This window comes from Puntigrus tetrazona, unplaced genomic scaffold, assembly GCF_018831695.1.
Source record: "Puntigrus tetrazona isolate hp1 unplaced genomic scaffold, ASM1883169v1 S000000008, whole genome shotgun sequence".
In the NCBI taxonomy this organism is placed as follows: domain Eukaryota; kingdom Metazoa; phylum Chordata; class Actinopteri; order Cypriniformes; family Cyprinidae; genus Puntigrus; species Puntigrus tetrazona.
In genome coordinates, this window is record NW_025047688.1 from 1,669,471 (window position 1) to 1,686,562 (window position 17,092).

Consider the following 17,092-nt stretch of genomic DNA (forward strand, 5'->3'; position numbering starts at 1 on the left):
AAACTGACCCAAACTTTTAGGCAGTGATGCAGAAACAGAAGATAGTTTGATCCAAAGTCACTTAAAATGAATTTAAAGCACATTTTATTTGATCTCAGGCACATCACCTTTACACGTCATCAGAGTGAAGAAAAAAGCGAGACATTTAATTGCACTTTAATTGAGTCTAAATGGACTGAATTTGAGGTTTTGAGATGGGAAAAGAAAGACACGTGCCAAACGCAGGGTCATTTCCAAGCTATCCTACTCTTTATTTAATGCAAATTACAGTACCAGGTAACTAGTCTCTGAATCCAAGTCACACCAAGGACCAAAACGGACATATTTACAATGAGAGGAGACATTTAGCATACCTTCACAGAAAAAGAATATATTTAAAATAAAATAAAAATTTCAGTCACAAACAGAGGCATTCAAGTAATATTAATGTTATACAGGTTGTTTTTTTCATTTTTTCCGTTTTAAACCAAGACAACTTTTTTCCCAATAAGTGTACGTAATGCGATAGTCTGTATTTAGCCCACAGTCCTTAAAACAATTTTTTTTGTCTTTTTTTTTTTTATTTTGATAACTGTTTTTAACCCTTGTGTCTTTTTACATTTTAACTCTAACTGTAGTCACGAGAAGTGGTCACACCATTCGTGGAAAGCAACACATCTATGAAGGCGTATCTTACAAGCAAGCTTTACACCGAGGGTGCGGGGATGAGGGTCCGGCGGGTGCTACGTGACATCTCTACTGCATACTGTCAGCTGGCCAACGAGCGGAAAAACACAAAGAAATCATTATTATTGCCCCCGGGATGTCGCGGTTACATCACAGCACGCTCATAGTTGGTTCACTTTGGTAGTGGGACGAGTGTAAGAACATACATCGTGATTGACTTCCTCCAAACGCACACAACACACACACACACACACACACACACAAACGAAGAGAAACACCTACAGCGAAAGTGGAAATGACATCGGCTGTCAGTCATTCAGACTTGGCCAATCAACAGCACCTGCAGAGGGTCACAGGAAGGGGCGTGGTCTGTCTTGCGCAGACAGGAAGTGGGTGCGGTCGAGGGACAGGAAGTGTATGGAAGCAAAGGCACTCCAAACTATAGATACACTATACATTACTAGTTATAGTTACAATAATATAGCTGGCACCTACTGTACAGATAAGATTGAACTATATGGCTGGAGAAAGCTCCTTGTCTACAGTATCCAACAAACAGGTCGAGTTTGCCCTGATCTTTTAAATCTTTTTTTTTTTTTCTTCTTTTGATCCGTTTTCATTTCATCCCTCGTCTTTGTTTTCGCTCGTTAACAGTTCTCAGGTCAGCATATTTATGTACATAGTAGAACACTCACTCGCTCACAAATTATACAAAGATCTCAAAGGAAAGCCAGAATTTGGTGAGGAGCAGCTGTGCTGTACTGTATATACACATCTGTTGTTTCCCTACACTGCCGTACTGTGCGAACTGAGACGTTTTGGGAAAGAAAGAAAGAAAGAAAGAAAGTCTGTGACGCGACACGAAACAAGTAGTGGTTTAAACAACACAGCCGCCGCGAGCGGGTCTGCGTTTCTTCTTCATGTGTTCCTTACGTTGAGTCGTGCGGATGAGAAGAACGAATCTGAGCGTTTACGACACTGACGCACGTGCGCGACAATAAATAACGAGAGCAAATCAGGACAAGAAGGTGATCTCTAATTCTACCGGGCTAACAGAAAACAGCAGAGAAGAGCGAAACGCTTGACTCTTAGTCAAACACGTACTGTATACCACTTCGCCGACCAACCGGTGGATTCTGAACCGATGACGCTAGATATAGATCTATATATAACTATATATATATATTTATTTTACATAATGCAAAGTAATATATAAACTGTGTATGTATATATCATACAAGAACACAGAGATGGAGACGCACGTCTCACCTGTCAATCAAAATGTCTGCCCTGGCCCTATAGCCCGCCCATTTTATAAAACGAGATAAAATAGATTCAGCCGACTTAAAACTCCCAGAACAGAGTATTATTCCTCCGTTGTCTTTGTGGTTGGAACATGCGTTTTTTTATATTCATACCTGCCTTGCGTTTGTTAGATACGATTAGATACGGTATTTCCTGTAGTTTTGAATGTTTGTGTCATTTTCACCCAATACACGTACATATATACGTACATACACACTGTATGTGTATATATATATATGTACCGTGTACAAGGGGTGCTCCCAACCAAATTCAAGCCATGCACTATTAAAGGCCCGAAAGGGACAGAACGTGTAGCTAGAGACGGTCCAGGCGAGAGAAGGGGAGCCCAAATGGAAAAAAGGAAGTGGATGGATCTGGCTACCGGATTGCTTACATAACAAGATTGTCCTCTGAGAATGAAAATAAAAGTTGCGGCTGGTCACAGACCAGGTTTTATGGATAAACATAAACACCCCCCCTCTTACTGACCCGTTTCCTCACCGCTCGCTCGTTTTCTGCGTCTCTGTCGTGAATTACATCCGGGGTTTTTCCCACACGTGGAAATTTGAACTCTTTCTGAACTAAAAAAAAAAAAAAAAAAAAAAAACCTAAATGAAAGGTTGGCTCTTCCAGTCTGAATACGAGTGGTGGTTACGTGACTCAATTCCTGCCCGTTAAGCTGGTGAGCAGTGGGGTGGGCGTGGCCTCGGAGGCAGGGTCGGATCTGATTGGCTGGGGCTCTCAGGTTGAGGTGTTGGAGGCGGAGGCGGAGGCTGCAGTTGTGGTCTGACTGCGATCTCCACTATTGGCATCTGGACACAGAGAGAGAACGTTTTTACTTGTATATGTTTCATGTTACAAGCGTCAGTGAGATAATGCTCGTTTTCCTGTCATATCTGTCAAAGACACATTTAAAAAAATTTTAAAATCACAATTTTTGTAGCATGAATTAATATTTAAATTGTCAATATGTAGTTTGGCATTATATTTTAATGCAGAAAAAAACTTAAATTATATCATATAGACAAACCATGAAGACCCTCATGAATGTGTGTGAAGTTCAGTAAGTATATTAAAATATCAGATAATTTGGCAGGCTTAGCAAGGTCAAAAAAAACGATTGATAAAACTGTCATGTTCTAGCTTCTTCTGGTCGGTCGATACAGTAACAACGATGACCCTGTCCGCTAAAAGTACTAACATCGGTGTGAGCTACATCCAGACTCTGAAACAAAGGCTGACCTGAAGTAGCAGAGGCGTTGGTGGGGGTAGAAGCTCCTGGCTGGTTACGTGCGTGTGCAGGAATTAGGATAGAGGCCAGGGATGGGTTACTGGACAGCTCTGAGTCGAGTCAAACAAACAGACGGCGTCAAAACCTGACTACCTTGCGTCCGACAGAACAGCTCTATAAACGCGAATGCAAAACAAGGCCTTACCTTGAGTTGTGAAGTTGAATAAGGATGGTTTCTCGCGGCCGTTGGGAAGCTTGACGTTGGGATCCCGCAGTTCATCGAAGAAGGAGTGAGCGCAGGCCTCGAGCGGGGTCAGCCGGGCGGTCGGTGTGTACTCCAACAGCCTCGAGCACAGCGCAATGGCTTCGGGAGGGGTGCGGGGCCGGAACACCTGCGTTCAGAGACACTTCAGAAGTTTACTAAGAGCCAACCAGTAGAGCGTGCACTTCCGGTACGAACTCACTGCAGCGCTTGCTTTTCAGTGTCCTTGTTACATGTATCATGGCACGTTGCTTCAAAGGGTTACTCCAGCCCAAAATAAAAAAAACCCGTAAAAGCTTCATTCGTCTTTAAGATATTGCAGATGAAAACGGGAGTCTTGTTACTGTATGGTAAAAGTATGAAACACATCCTCATCTGCGATCAGTGGTTCAAGTGTGAAGCTTTTTGCACGGAAAGAAAGCTAAAAAAATAATGAAGAATTTAGTATATGACTGTATACTTTTCTGGACCTTGACAGTGTTATTTACTTGGCAGTCAATAAGACAGTCACCAGCCTCTTGGTTTTATCTTAAAAAAACTAAATTTTCATTTTGGGGTGGAGTATCCCTTTAAGGTTTCCTTGTACTAGCTATTATAATAAGAATGCATTATGCATAATTAGACGCAAGTAACCCTAAGCCGAACCCTTACCATATAGTAAGTACATGTAGTTAATTAACAGTACTTACATATATAATTACACTGTAACGAGGACACCTTAATTAAAAAAAAGTGTAACCGAATTACGCATAATTATGCAACTACATAATTAAAAAAGTGTGCTTTTTTTATGAATAAGCACACTTTATGACACTACAACTTTTGCATAAGCTTTCTTCATGCATCTGAAAGTTCACCGGTCACATGCGCATGATTTGTGATTAATAATGCCACGGCGAGTCTTTGTCTGTGTCTCTTTAAATCATTCATACGAAACTGAGTCATTGGTGAATCTTTTAGGAAAGTATCTCACGTCGGTTACACGTCTATCATGACCATATGCCTGTTTTTACAAATGAGGCCCGGGGTTGACATTATAACCTGCCTGCTGCGTATAGGGTGACATCATGTCCCGTTATGGGCTGTTATGCATGCTGTTTCCTGGTTCTTAAGTACGTAATGCTCATGTGGTTTTCGTAGTTAAGTATTTAATGCGTTTGTCTTCAATAGAGAAAGAAATGCAGTAACTGAAATAGGACTATCTGACTTGTCTCTGGCTCAAGCTCTGGCTTGCAGGAAGCGGAAGGAAAACAAGGCATTTCTTCCTGTAGAAGTGTTTGAGTCACAGGCATTGGGGCATATCCTGTGCAGAAGGTAAGACTATGTTGAAGGGAGGGGTCTGATTGGAGGATAAGACCCAACACACCCTGCAGCTCAGCTGTGTACTACATGCAATGACCACCAGGGGGCGCATGAGACATCCTGCTATTAGACTTCACCTGTGCTACAGTGTTAGGTAAACTTACTTTAGTGTAACGGCCGGACCAAAAGATCAATTTGAGATCTGCATCACAGTTTTCAAGAATCAAATGTTCTGGGTTTTTTAAGCCATAAATAAAAATCTAATCACACCAAAGAAAAGTATCAAGTCTCATTAGCAGTTAGAACATGTCCACCTGGAATAGTACATCTGTCCTTCCAATGTGTTTTAAAATGACTCGGAAACTTCGGTTTGATGCACATAGCAACATTTTCAGTCGCACACACACTACTGTTTAAGATTCTGGGGTCAGTAGGATTTTGTCATTTTTTTGAAAGAAGTCTTTCGGGCTCAATTTATTTGATCAAAAGCACAGTAACTATTGTGAAACTGTACAATTTAAAAGGACTGTTTTCAATTTGAATATACTTGAATTTTCTACATCATTACTCCATTCTTCAGTGTCACGTGATCCTTCAGAAATCATTGTAACGTGACGATTTGCCGCTCAAAAAAAAAAAAGCTGAAAAGAACAGCGTTTATTTAAAATAGAAAAGCTTTTATTATTTTTAAATGCCATTTTAAATTATTTTTGTGAATCAATTTAATGCACATATGCTAAATAAAAGTAATAACTGCTTTTAAAAAAAAACCTTACTGATCCCAAACACTTAAACAGTAATGCTACCACGACCCACAGAGTAAACAACAATTGTTACAAAAAAAATGAAGTCAGCAAGCAATGTAGGGTATGTCTGGTGAGGTCATTCAATTCAAATGAACATGAGGATGTGACATGCAGCTGCCTCATAACACAAAGCACACAAATACTGTGTCAAATTCAGAACCATAATAATGTTTATAGTACACATAGCATATACATATTTTATTTATTCCGCTTTCCATATCAGCATTTTTTTTTACCTAGTGCATTATAGAATCGCCTTCTCCTTTCTAAATCAAACTATCTTAGGAGGCAGCATAATTATTCCGCCTACCTTTCCTGAACCAGACTTTCTACGTAGGCAGCTCACTAGGATTGGAAACAGACTGTAAGGTCGCTTGGCTAACCATCACAACAGAGCTCAGAAAGAGGACGTCTGCATACAGACAATCCTGAGTGAAATGTTCCTTCTTTCATCAGCTAGTTGAGTGGTAAGTGTCAAAGAGCACTAAATGAAATGAGGCCTGTGGGGTGCAGATGTCTGGGTGATGTGGATGAAATGGAGGCTGGAGGTGGAGGGCGGCTGTGCTAGAAGTAGTAAAACAGTTGTCCTGTACCTGTTTACTCACCTTAGTCCATGGGTGGGCCTTAATCTGCGGGAATTTGAACTCGGTGTAATTTGGGTTCATTTCCCGAATCTGCTCGCGTGTTGGAGTGCCCAGCACCTGAGAACACAAACACACAGAAACAACACTCAACATAACAGCAGACCGATATGGCCCCCCTAAAGCGGCTTGTTTAAACACGCCCCCACTTTGTGACATCACAAAGTGGGGCAGCGTTTTTTTATAACGCCGTCCAAATGTTTATGCAAAGAAAGAAGGTGGAGCTATTATTCTAGCTGTAGTGCTGGGCATGCTATGTATCATTGTGACAGTGAAACTACTTTATTTGTGCTTCCAAAAGAGGACACAACTAGAAATCAGTTAAGTTGTACTTTACAACGCTGTTCCAGAAAAGTTCAACACCAATATTTAGAGTTTGTTCAGTTTCCTAACCCTGAGAGTCTGGCGCTTCTGACTCACAACATTTCAGTGAGTTTTAATATTAAAATAATCTGCTACTTACTATTCAAACATGAGTTTTGAGCAGTGAAAGTTAGTGATGTTGTGTTTTTTTGTTTCTCTGATCACAAACGCAGATGTGGTGTTATGTTACGATGCAGCACAAAGCGTAAAAAAACAGTACCAAGTCATGATAATCAGTAATTATGTTGTCACTGGATGCAACAAATGTCATGTTTGTTTATTTGTGTGTCATAGGGCTGGGGCACAGAATCGTGTTATTATAAGAGGCGTTACATTTCCTTGTAATATTCAGCCAATCACAACACACTGGATAGCTGGCCAATCAGAGCATACCTCTCTTTTTTAAAACATTTAACTTTGTACATATCGACCCGTTTCAGACGGCGGGGCTTAGAGGAGAAACAATGTACAGCATGTGGAAAATAATGTGTTTTTTTTTTCTTAAACATATACATAAACACATTGCATTACACCAAATTGTCTCTAACCTTACCCGTCTCCCACCTTAATAGCAGCAAAAGTGTTTTGTAAAGCAAAATGAGCCAATAAGCACACTGTACTTTTTTTTTTTTGATGCAAGTAATATAAAGTGTGACCCAGTTTTATTATAACTTAGTGTAGTTGTCTAGTTACTGGTTAAACATCAAGTAATTGTTGTATTTTTCTCTGCTAATTTCTGGTCAAGATGCAATTTTGTCAAATTATGCAAAAAAGTGTGTATTATCATTTAATAATTTAATTAAAGCAGTATTTCTGTAAAAATAAATAAATGAAAAATAAATAATAAATAAAATATTCTAAAATGTCATTTATATCCCTGTCACAGGATAATACATAAGTGATTTAATGGTAAAAATGTTTTTGTAAAGTTATTTTTATTAAAAAAATCAGTTCTTAATTTGCTGTTTATTAATAGTTAGTAAGGTATTTGATAAGTTTAGCTATTGGGTATGATTAGAGATATAGAATAAGACATTAATATGTGCTTAATTACTAATAATAAATAGCTAACATTCTAGCAATATGCATGCTAATATGCAACTAGTTAAGAGACCCTAAAATAAAGCATTACTGCTGAACTTATAAAAATTACTCTATTTAAAGGTTTACAGAAAATGTAAAAAAAAAAACTATGTGGATGTATTTCAATGTATTTTAGTGTACTGGTAATTATACATTAACTAGTGTGAAAAGTTTTAAGAGAGTTCACCCTACAAAACCGTTACAGAACACCCATAAATCACGTTAAAGGTCTTGTATAAAAGTCCCAGTCTAAATCAACCGACTCTTACGCAGCACTTGTTGCTCTTCCTACAAGCAAGCACTGAGATTAAATCACAGACAGAAGTGGCGGCGCCAGTACCTTGATGATTTCCACCAGCTGATCCACTCCGCTGTCGCCGGGGAAAATTGGTTGTCCTAGCAACAGTTCCGCCAACACGCAGCCAGCTGACCACACATCTGCGGGGAAAGCGGGTCAGAGAGATGCTTATTAGCCAGAGGTCAAGGACTGTGGGCCTATTGCACTCACTGTACGGCCTTGCAGAGTCACCAACAACACAACAACAAAATCACAAAACAGTGCTCTACATACAATTACAGTATATTTACATTTATTATATTTATTCAAAATCTACTATATATACTACAGCAAATGTAAAAAAACTTACGCACACATATCAGTAAATATCAAATTATTATTGTTATTTTGATCATTTTAAAGTTATATATGTGCCTGTTTAAGTCCTGATTAAGTGCGCCCAAAAAAAATCAAACTGAATTTGTAATACTTTGTAACTGCAAATAACTGCAAATTTAACTGCAAATAACATGCAGTTAAGTGTCCGGAGACATTATATTTACTGCAATTGAGTATAAATGCTACAGTATGCTTCTTTTTCACAAGGGTCACTTTTGTCATGAGTATTTTTCGTGATAAGAGGTGACTGTGACCTGTAAGAGGTGTAGTTTATTGACGCAGAAATGATTTGCATGGTAGTACGGTTAAAGATCATGTACCTATGCTGGAGGTGTAGTCGGTTGCTCCGAAGATGAGTTCAGGGGCTCTGTAGTACCGTGAGCATATGTAGGAAACATTGGGCTCCCCACGTACTAACTGCTTAGCACTGCAAACAAACAAAAAAAAAACAGACTGAACGATCTCTGATCACACAAATCGTCATTTCACTCAAACACTCTCTTTACAAACACAGTCTTTCGGAGCTCAGTGGCAGGAGAAACCCCTAAAAGTAACTCTAAACGGCAAATGAGCTAAAGATACCTGAAAGCGGTTTCTTTGTTTAGATTGCAAGCTAACATTTTAAAAGCATTTCAAGGCTGCTTGCAGCGCACATACGTGTCCTCATTCAAGGAAAATTTGCATTATTTTTGTCTAAGTCCTCAGTATAAGGTATTTATTAAAGAGAGGCAAAATCGCATGGCCTAGTTTTCAGACGCAAGGCAAATAAGAAATGGATACCCGAATATCACCTCATCTGAAATCTTCACTACTATTCTTTAGGCAGAAAACTGTAAGAAGCAGGCTAAATGAAAAGGCAGCGCAGATATCTCTGAGCACAGCGAGACCATCTGGAAGCCTCTGGTGAGGTGTAATATGGGATTATCAGGTTAAATGCAGTAAAGCGCTGCTTTCAGTTCATAGATCCACCGGGGCCGCGACAGGTTATCAGAGAAGCCATTGTCTCCCACGAATTGGCTATCAAGCGATTACCTGCCAAAGTCACAGAGTTTGAGCACGGCCGTGTCTGGGTCCAGCAAAAGATTCTGCGGTTTGATGTCCCGATGACAGATCCCAAAGGAATGGATGTAGGCCAGACTCCTGAAGAGCTGGTACATGTACAACTGTAAAGTAAATATACATGAGGTTAGCGAAGCAGTCATCAAAACAGGTCACAAAACCATACCCTAAAAAACCCTGTAATTGCTTTCTTTTGTCAGGGGTACACAAAACATTTGAACATTATAAAGGCTGCTTTGTTCTGTATAACGAAAGTCAGTGGTGACTGGTGCTGTCAAGATCCAGAATGACTTAAAAATCACCACTGTACTTTTAAGGGTTATAAAAGTGGTCATATTCTGAAGTAATGTGGCAAATATGGCAACACCGCCATTAATGGCGTTTTATCATATCCATTTGTTCAATGAGGTTTGACAAAGGGTTAGATTTTCAGAGAATAATGATTTTTGATCTGTTCATTACAAAGACATAGAATACAGTTCATATGGAGTCATTTTTCTGCTTCTCTTATGGTGGGTTTATGGTGAAGAGACTCCACAAAATTATTCAAAAATAAAAAAATGTGTTCCCCAATAAAAAGAATGTAAATAGGCTGTTTAATAAGGATGTGTAATTGACCTGCCATTACGTTTTTCCTTACATAATGACAAGGAAATAAAACACTTGTTGAGTGAGTGAAATATTTATGGTGGAATATTGCATTTTTCTTGCAAGGCAAGGCATTATTTTTTTGCTTGCTTTCTGCACAAAAAGTAATCTTGTAGCTTTGTAAAATTACGGTTGAACCGGTGTGCAATTAATGACAGGATTTTCATTTTGGGTGAACTATCTCTTTAAATGTTCGTTGCGTCCTTATTCATTTCAGGTAAGTCCTCTTCGAAGTGATCCCCCGGTTAACAACCACTCATTCAACTTCTAAGTGGAAAGTGTTGACGTATAATGTATCTTTACATATGTTTACGTCTCATCCTGCCAATAGCATCACAGCGGTCAAGACACCAGTGACGCAAAACGGCACAGGAGGAGGGGGAAGACATGCCAACACACACTCGACCGACGCGGCTCACACAAACACACATCAGGAAGCATCGGGAACGATCCGCACCTTCACGTAAACCATGGGAAGGGTCTGCTTAGCGCGGCTGTAGTGTCTCGCCACTCTGTAGACGGTCTCAGGGACATAGTCCAGAACCAGATTCAGATACACCTCATCCTTCTGTGGACAGAGAACAAGAAAGCAAACACTTTAAGTCACACAGTTAATAGTGTCAGGCTTTATGGCACGTACATATATAGCTTTAGTGAATCTATATATAAAATCAGCTCGGTATGAAAGAGGATAATGACTCCGAGTCAACGTCTACACTAAAAACGTCCCATAAGCCCCGTCCCTCCATATATCTCCACGACTGAACAACCAGCCTACGACCAGTAAAAAAAAAAGCTGCTATGAAAAGGCACAAAAACAGCCAATTCTCTGGCATGATGTCATTGTGGACGTTGACTGTCGTGCATTGTGCGAAACCGTGCCTGAAAGCGAGCGATGATCGTGGCCTTCATCTTTACATAACATACACGCTCAGACATTGAAGTCATATCCTCCTGAAGAATTAAAGAAAAGGAAGAGCTCAATAGGGTGGCCTACAGGGCCACTCTGACCCCACGTCTGATGTCACGTCCTGTCTATTATGCCCTTCTTCCTTCCTGTGAGAGAGTCTATTTCTGCTGGACCTGACGTTCCTGAGCACATTAACTTTAGGCGTGACAAAAAAAGGTCATGAGTCAAACCAACCAATACGTACGAATAAGATAACCAAATATGAAAGACAGAAAGATAAATACAAAAATATAAAGGGATTGTTTCACCCGAAAATATAATCCCTGTGTCCCTGTAAAACAAATAACAAAAAGACATACTAAACGGTATTTTATGAAATTCAAAAGTTGTCAGTAGTTTCCTGTTTAAGTGTGGGGCAATAGAAAATACGGTTTGTACAGTATATTAAAAACATTATGCTTATGGAGAGTCCCCGTAAACCACAAATGCAAGTGTGTGTGTATGTGTGTGTGTACTGTTTCACAACAGCATGAAAATCAGTACGTTTTATTGCAACATTAGTGTAAACGATCTGCATCAAATATTATAAGTATCAATAAAGAATTAAATACATTACAAAATATAAGTACATATACATATTAGCGCTGTCAAACGATTAATCGCATCCAAAATGAAAGTTTTATTTACACACAATATGCATGTATACTGTGCACATTTATTATGTATACATAAATAAACATGCATGTATATATGTATAAAAATATGTTTTATATATGTTTTACATCTATTTATATATATAAAATAAAAGAATATAAATACATAAATTGTTTTGCATGTCAATATTTTCAATATATATACTGTTTGTGTGTATTTACGTAGACTTATATACATATATAAATATATACTTATACAGATTTATCATTTTAGATAGTTTGATAGCACTAGTAGATATACACGTTATAATCAACAAACTATTCCTCCAGGACACCGATTGCTGTTCCTCCAGAAGACTGACCATGCAATGAATCTGTCAGTGCCACCGTTTCTCTCCAACCAAGTTATTTTTCTTTCTCAGCTTTGACTCTGATTGATAAGTAGTCTCTAATAACAGATGTTTGATTTTCTAAAAAAAAAATTAAAAATCCAAACCAACCCCCGACTGAGCTGTGCAGCTAAAATTAGTCGAAGCGATGACTCACTCTCCGCCTCACTACAGCAACAGCATCACTTCCTCAATTACAGCCGATCGGGGGAGAGCTCTGAGGCGACTGGCTGCTGCTCTGCGGTCACGTGACTCTGCGAGCGTGTGATTGGGTGATCTGCGGCTCACGGCACAGTAGTAAACGAGCCACAGGTAGAGACTCATCTGTCCCCAGGTCCTGCTATAACGGTCTCTTCCTGTCACTGGGAGGTGGCGCTGTGTGCACTAAACCCCAGGGTGTAACATTCCTGAAGACTAGTAAATCTCAAGATAGATTCTAACTACACACATGCAGTGTACGTCTAGGGAAACTCCAGACCTGTCGGGATGAAAAGAAATGATTCTGGATCTGAATCTGAATCACCTTAACGATTCTGTTTCCTCAGTGAGTCAATTAACGATTCTTTCAGACCTTTTAAGAATTAGGAAATGAGTCGCAAAGACCGAACATAAGTACTAAACAATATTACTGCTAACTTATTCTTCACATGTTAACTTATGTTTCATTAGATAGATCAAACCCAAAGGTTTATATATATATATATATATATATATATATATATATAGGAAACAAGGAACTTCATTTGTTCAAGAATCAAACTACAAACAATGTCATGAAAATCAACATGTGTTCACTAAGGCTACATTTATTTTAATAAAAATAAAATAATAAACAGTACAGTGTTGTGCAATATCATGGCAATTTTACAGAACAATATTCTATTTGAATATATTTCAAAATATATGCCTAATTTATTCCAGTGCTGCAAAGATTAATTGTAAGCATCATTACTTTGTAGTTTTCAGGGTCACATGATCACTAATACGCTCATTTGTTGCTCAGGATACAATTCTCATAATTAATGTTGAATACATTTGTGCTGCTTATTTTTGTGGAAGCTGATACTTTTGTCAGAATTCTTTAATAAATGGAAATAAAGAATAATTTATTTAAAATTAAAATTAACATTATACTTTTTTTTTTAACTTTTTGTCAATTCGAATTATGTTCTGCATATCTGGAAAAAAAAAGTACTAAAAGTAAAAGTATGTTTGAAGAAACTCCAGTACATAAATACATCTATTAATTTATTTATGCAAAATAAAAAGTTTCCATGCGTATAACTTTCCTTTGTTGAATAAAAGAAAAATAAATCACAAAAGTACCCTAATGTGGTACAATAATGAAAAGTGTTATGAATAAATCTATTTAATTTACACAAATGCATGAGTCCATGTAGCATATGCAGGAGCCCTTCTCTCTCTACGTCTCTCTGTCTCTCTCTCTTCCTATTTTGGTCTGAGTCGTCTATGTAGATGTATTTTTTGACTCATCCGTGCCTGTCTTGTGTGGCTCCCCTGTGAGGAAAAATCAGCGGGCACTAAGTATGGCAGAGAGAGATCATGGGTAACGGCTGGTGGTTGTCAAAGCCCAGCAATCTCCTCATGTGTCAGTCCCTGTCTCTGAACACTCTGTAACACCATCTCCTATGCCATTCATAAATAGATGGTTTTAATATGTTCTGTCGGTTAAGCTCAAAGTCTCAGCTGAAAGTGCTAACATATACACACTAATACCACACACACACATTTCTGTTTGAAAACCTAGTGACCTGTTATGTAGGCAGCATTTTAACGCATAAAAAGCACTCCAGACATAAAGGCAGCTTTAAAAAGGCAATCAGCATGAAAATTGCCTTCTGAGATGCATTCTTTTTTTCAAAAGTACCCGGATATGGCACATAAATGTTGAGTAATCAATCAATACTAATATTTTTATAAGTATTTAAACATAGGTGTGAACTTAATGTAATTTCAAATTAATATTGGGTTCAATTTTGAGTTTATTGCTTTATTTTATGAGCCAGTTAAGTAGGACTTAAGTGCATCTTAAAAAGGTTTCAAAGCAATTTTATGTAAACTTGTACTCATGCGTTTAAAATATATCTAATTATCTGTAAAGAAGAAGCTGCAATACAGTACATTTTAAATACATTAACTTAACATTTTTAAATAACACAGTACATGACACATCTAAGTAAGTGTACTTCTTTATAGCACGGCAAAAGTTTAAGTTAAAACGATGTTTGAAATGTACTTTAAAGTACATTTTGACGGACATTATCACAAAGTATGCCAAAGTGAACTTAAAGAGAGTGTTTCTTAACAGACTTAAGTACATTTAAGTAGCTTTTTATTTCACTAATATTATAGTTTCTGCAAGTACGTGCTTTTTCGAATTAAACACGTCTTATTTTACAAGAGAAGTACTTTGTCATTAATACATCTTGCAAGGCGAAAAAAAGCTATGTAATCTCATTGTCATTGAAACCAAAAATCCTGCTAAATAACCTAAACAGTCTTACTCATGACTGACTTTGGCAGGTGTGACCAAAAACAAACTGTCAAACTGTCAAATACTCTTCTAATTCACTAAGGATGTTGCTTTCGAAGCCTATAGTATGTAGTCTGAACAGCAAGTCTGTGACTGTAGTGAGAGTCATCTGAAGTCAGGCTCCAGAGCTGAATACTGTCCACATTGTACAACAACACTTTTACTAATCGTGCCACTTAGCAGAAGTGGAAGTTGTTTGGAGAGTCCAGACATGACGCCACCTCATCTACGCCGAAGAGTCTCTTTTCAAGCCTGATTTTAATCTCTTTCTCTCTCTCTCTCTCCAGGCCTACGTCATCCCCCTCTCTCTATCTTTGTGTTTTATCTCTCCATGACTCTGATTTCATGGTGGTTTACGCTAGACAAAAAACACAGAGCAGCTGCTAAAATTAAAGCACAGAGAGAAGCTACCCAGTCTACAGACTGACTGCTGTTATGGTGCGATGGTAGAAATGTGTCACTGGTGGAGATTGTGCTGAAACATTTATGGCACTGGAGAGCGACTGTGTCTCTCGGATGGAGGTTTACAGCATGGACAGCTTCACTGATCCTAATAGCAGTGGATTAACAGCAATGCTTAATTTTGTCTGGTGTAGATGATAAAGTTTGTTCACACTAAGAACTAACTAACCAACCCTAATGCTTGTGCTCTTTAAAGTGCCCCTATTATGCAATTTTTAGCCTTTTAATATTGTTTTGGGAGTCACCTACAATAGCTTTACAAGCATGCAAGGTGAAAAAAATTAGTTGTCTCAAATTATATGTTTAATATCACCTAATACTCAAATGATTTGTTCAAAGCAGTTCTAAGATTTAGCCTCTCTAAACCCCTCCCTTCTTTGAGCCTACTCTGCTCTGATTGGCCCAGTATGGTGTAGGCGGGGTCAGATTTACAACATATGCGGGAATTATGCAAATGTGTATGACATCAAATTACTAACAACTCGTTTAGGCTGTATATAGTCGATTCTTTATTTTGGGAGACAATAAATTTATTTATTACGCGCCTTCGAGTTTTAAAACCTTGCAGATCGTTTACTCTCATATATAGCTACATTACACAGGCAATATTGAAAATGGCATAATAGGGGCACTTTAAAAGCCTGGTCGATTCTGATTGGCTGGCAAAGTTTTTACTATATAGTGTTCGTTATAGTATTAATTTTGGCAGCCATTATCAATTCAGACCTAAGCCTCGTTTACACCAAGCACGATAACGATAAAGATCGTTCTCAGTGTTAAAGATTAGCAGTGTCCATACCACAACTATAACGATAAAGTCACAGAGACACAATATCATTGGAATCAGTTTCAGAACTATTTTTTCCAGATGATGAACATTAACAACCAATCAGAATCAATCATGCTATCACTTGCTTGCTTAAGCAGACACGCTTGAGCTTATACTGAACAGACGATATCGCTGAGAAATTAGTTTTACATTTCAAGAATTTGTATTTTATTCCAGTTAGCACAGATCATGTGGACTTATACATATGTTTGATTTGACCTCATCTACTCTACTGTTTATGATTGGCTATTAATTACATACATTAATATCAAAGACTTGTGCATTCTCTCTGTCGACATTATGAAAACGAACAAAAAAAAACCTAATAGTAATTCCAATAACTGCAATAATAATTCTCTAGTAAAACAACAGCGGTTGAGTTAGTGCATTTACAGTCACAGTTATCGTTTATTGACCTCACTGTCGTCTCGTTTTAGTTGTAGGGAAAAAAGCTTGTCCACTAATATCTTTCATTATAGTTTTTAAACAAATTACCACTAGTGTTCATGCTGCCTTACATTTTCTTTTAGTTTACTCAGCTCAATTACCCAAGCTGTCACTTAACACAACTTCACTTGAGCACTTACTGTAAGCTATTTATTTATTTTTTTACAAAGTATATTTAAACAGAATGAAAGATGTCCACTGTTATGAAATCAAACGTCATGGTTTCCGTGTCCATGCGCTCTATCAGCTGCCAAAAGCGTTCAAGAAACTGTGCTAATATTCACTCGCGGTGCGTTGCAATACTGCTGAAAAATCATGATCCTCATACTGAAATCAGATAGCCAGACAGCGATTCATCTTTTATGAATCGTTAATATTGTATGTACTGCACGTTAGCTTGCTTATTGTGGCCAAGAGCAGAAGTCCACATGCCATATTAACAAGAAACCAAGCTTCTAGCCATAGGTCGAGAACTGTAGCTCCATTCATTCATCTTTACGATGCTGTTTACGAATGTTTGTTCGAACTGGTTTTGGGAAAAGCGCGGTTGGTTATCAACGCTTTCGATAAAACGCAGCTCAGCTATTACACACTTCAAGCTCAGAAATAGAAAGCAAATTGCCACACTTCACCTCTAACATAAACGTGATGATGGTCAAATGTCAAGGGCTTGTTCTCAGTGTGTGGACTGTTGCCATATCATTAGCATCACGGACACGGCTGTCTATCTACAGCATTCTTCTTCTCTCTTCCCCTCCCCTTCAGCCCTTGTTCTAGTTTCCTAGAGTTTTTTATTATTTTATGGA

General features: G+C 38.2%; 1 protein-coding gene across 4 annotated transcripts in view; it reads right to left on the bottom strand.

Moving 5' to 3' along the window:
- Positions 1 to 227: 227 nt before the first annotated feature.
- gsk3ba (glycogen synthase kinase 3 beta, genome duplicate a) overlaps positions 228 to 17,092 on the bottom strand; it is a 43,961-nt gene continuing 27,096 nt past the window's right edge. The window contains exons 4-11 of one of the 4 annotated variants that reach the window (XM_043229605.1): positions 10,500 to 10,610; positions 9,368 to 9,498; positions 8,656 to 8,762; positions 8,000 to 8,097; positions 6,166 to 6,273; positions 3,408 to 3,594; positions 3,214 to 3,312; positions 228 to 2,783 (exon numbers count right to left, since the gene is read on the bottom strand). In XM_043229605.1, coding sequence (XP_043085540.1) covers positions 2,713 to 2,783; positions 3,214 to 3,312; positions 3,408 to 3,594; positions 6,166 to 6,273; positions 8,000 to 8,097; positions 8,656 to 8,762; positions 9,368 to 9,498; positions 10,500 to 10,610 — 912 coding nt within the window. In that variant the 3' untranslated portion in view covers positions 228 to 2,712. The remainder of the gene's footprint in view (positions 2,784 to 3,213; positions 3,313 to 3,407; positions 3,595 to 6,165; positions 6,274 to 7,999; positions 8,098 to 8,655; positions 8,763 to 9,367; positions 9,499 to 10,499; positions 10,611 to 17,092) is intronic. The other 3 variants (XM_043229606.1, XM_043229607.1, XM_043229608.1) reach the window with 3 other exon arrangements.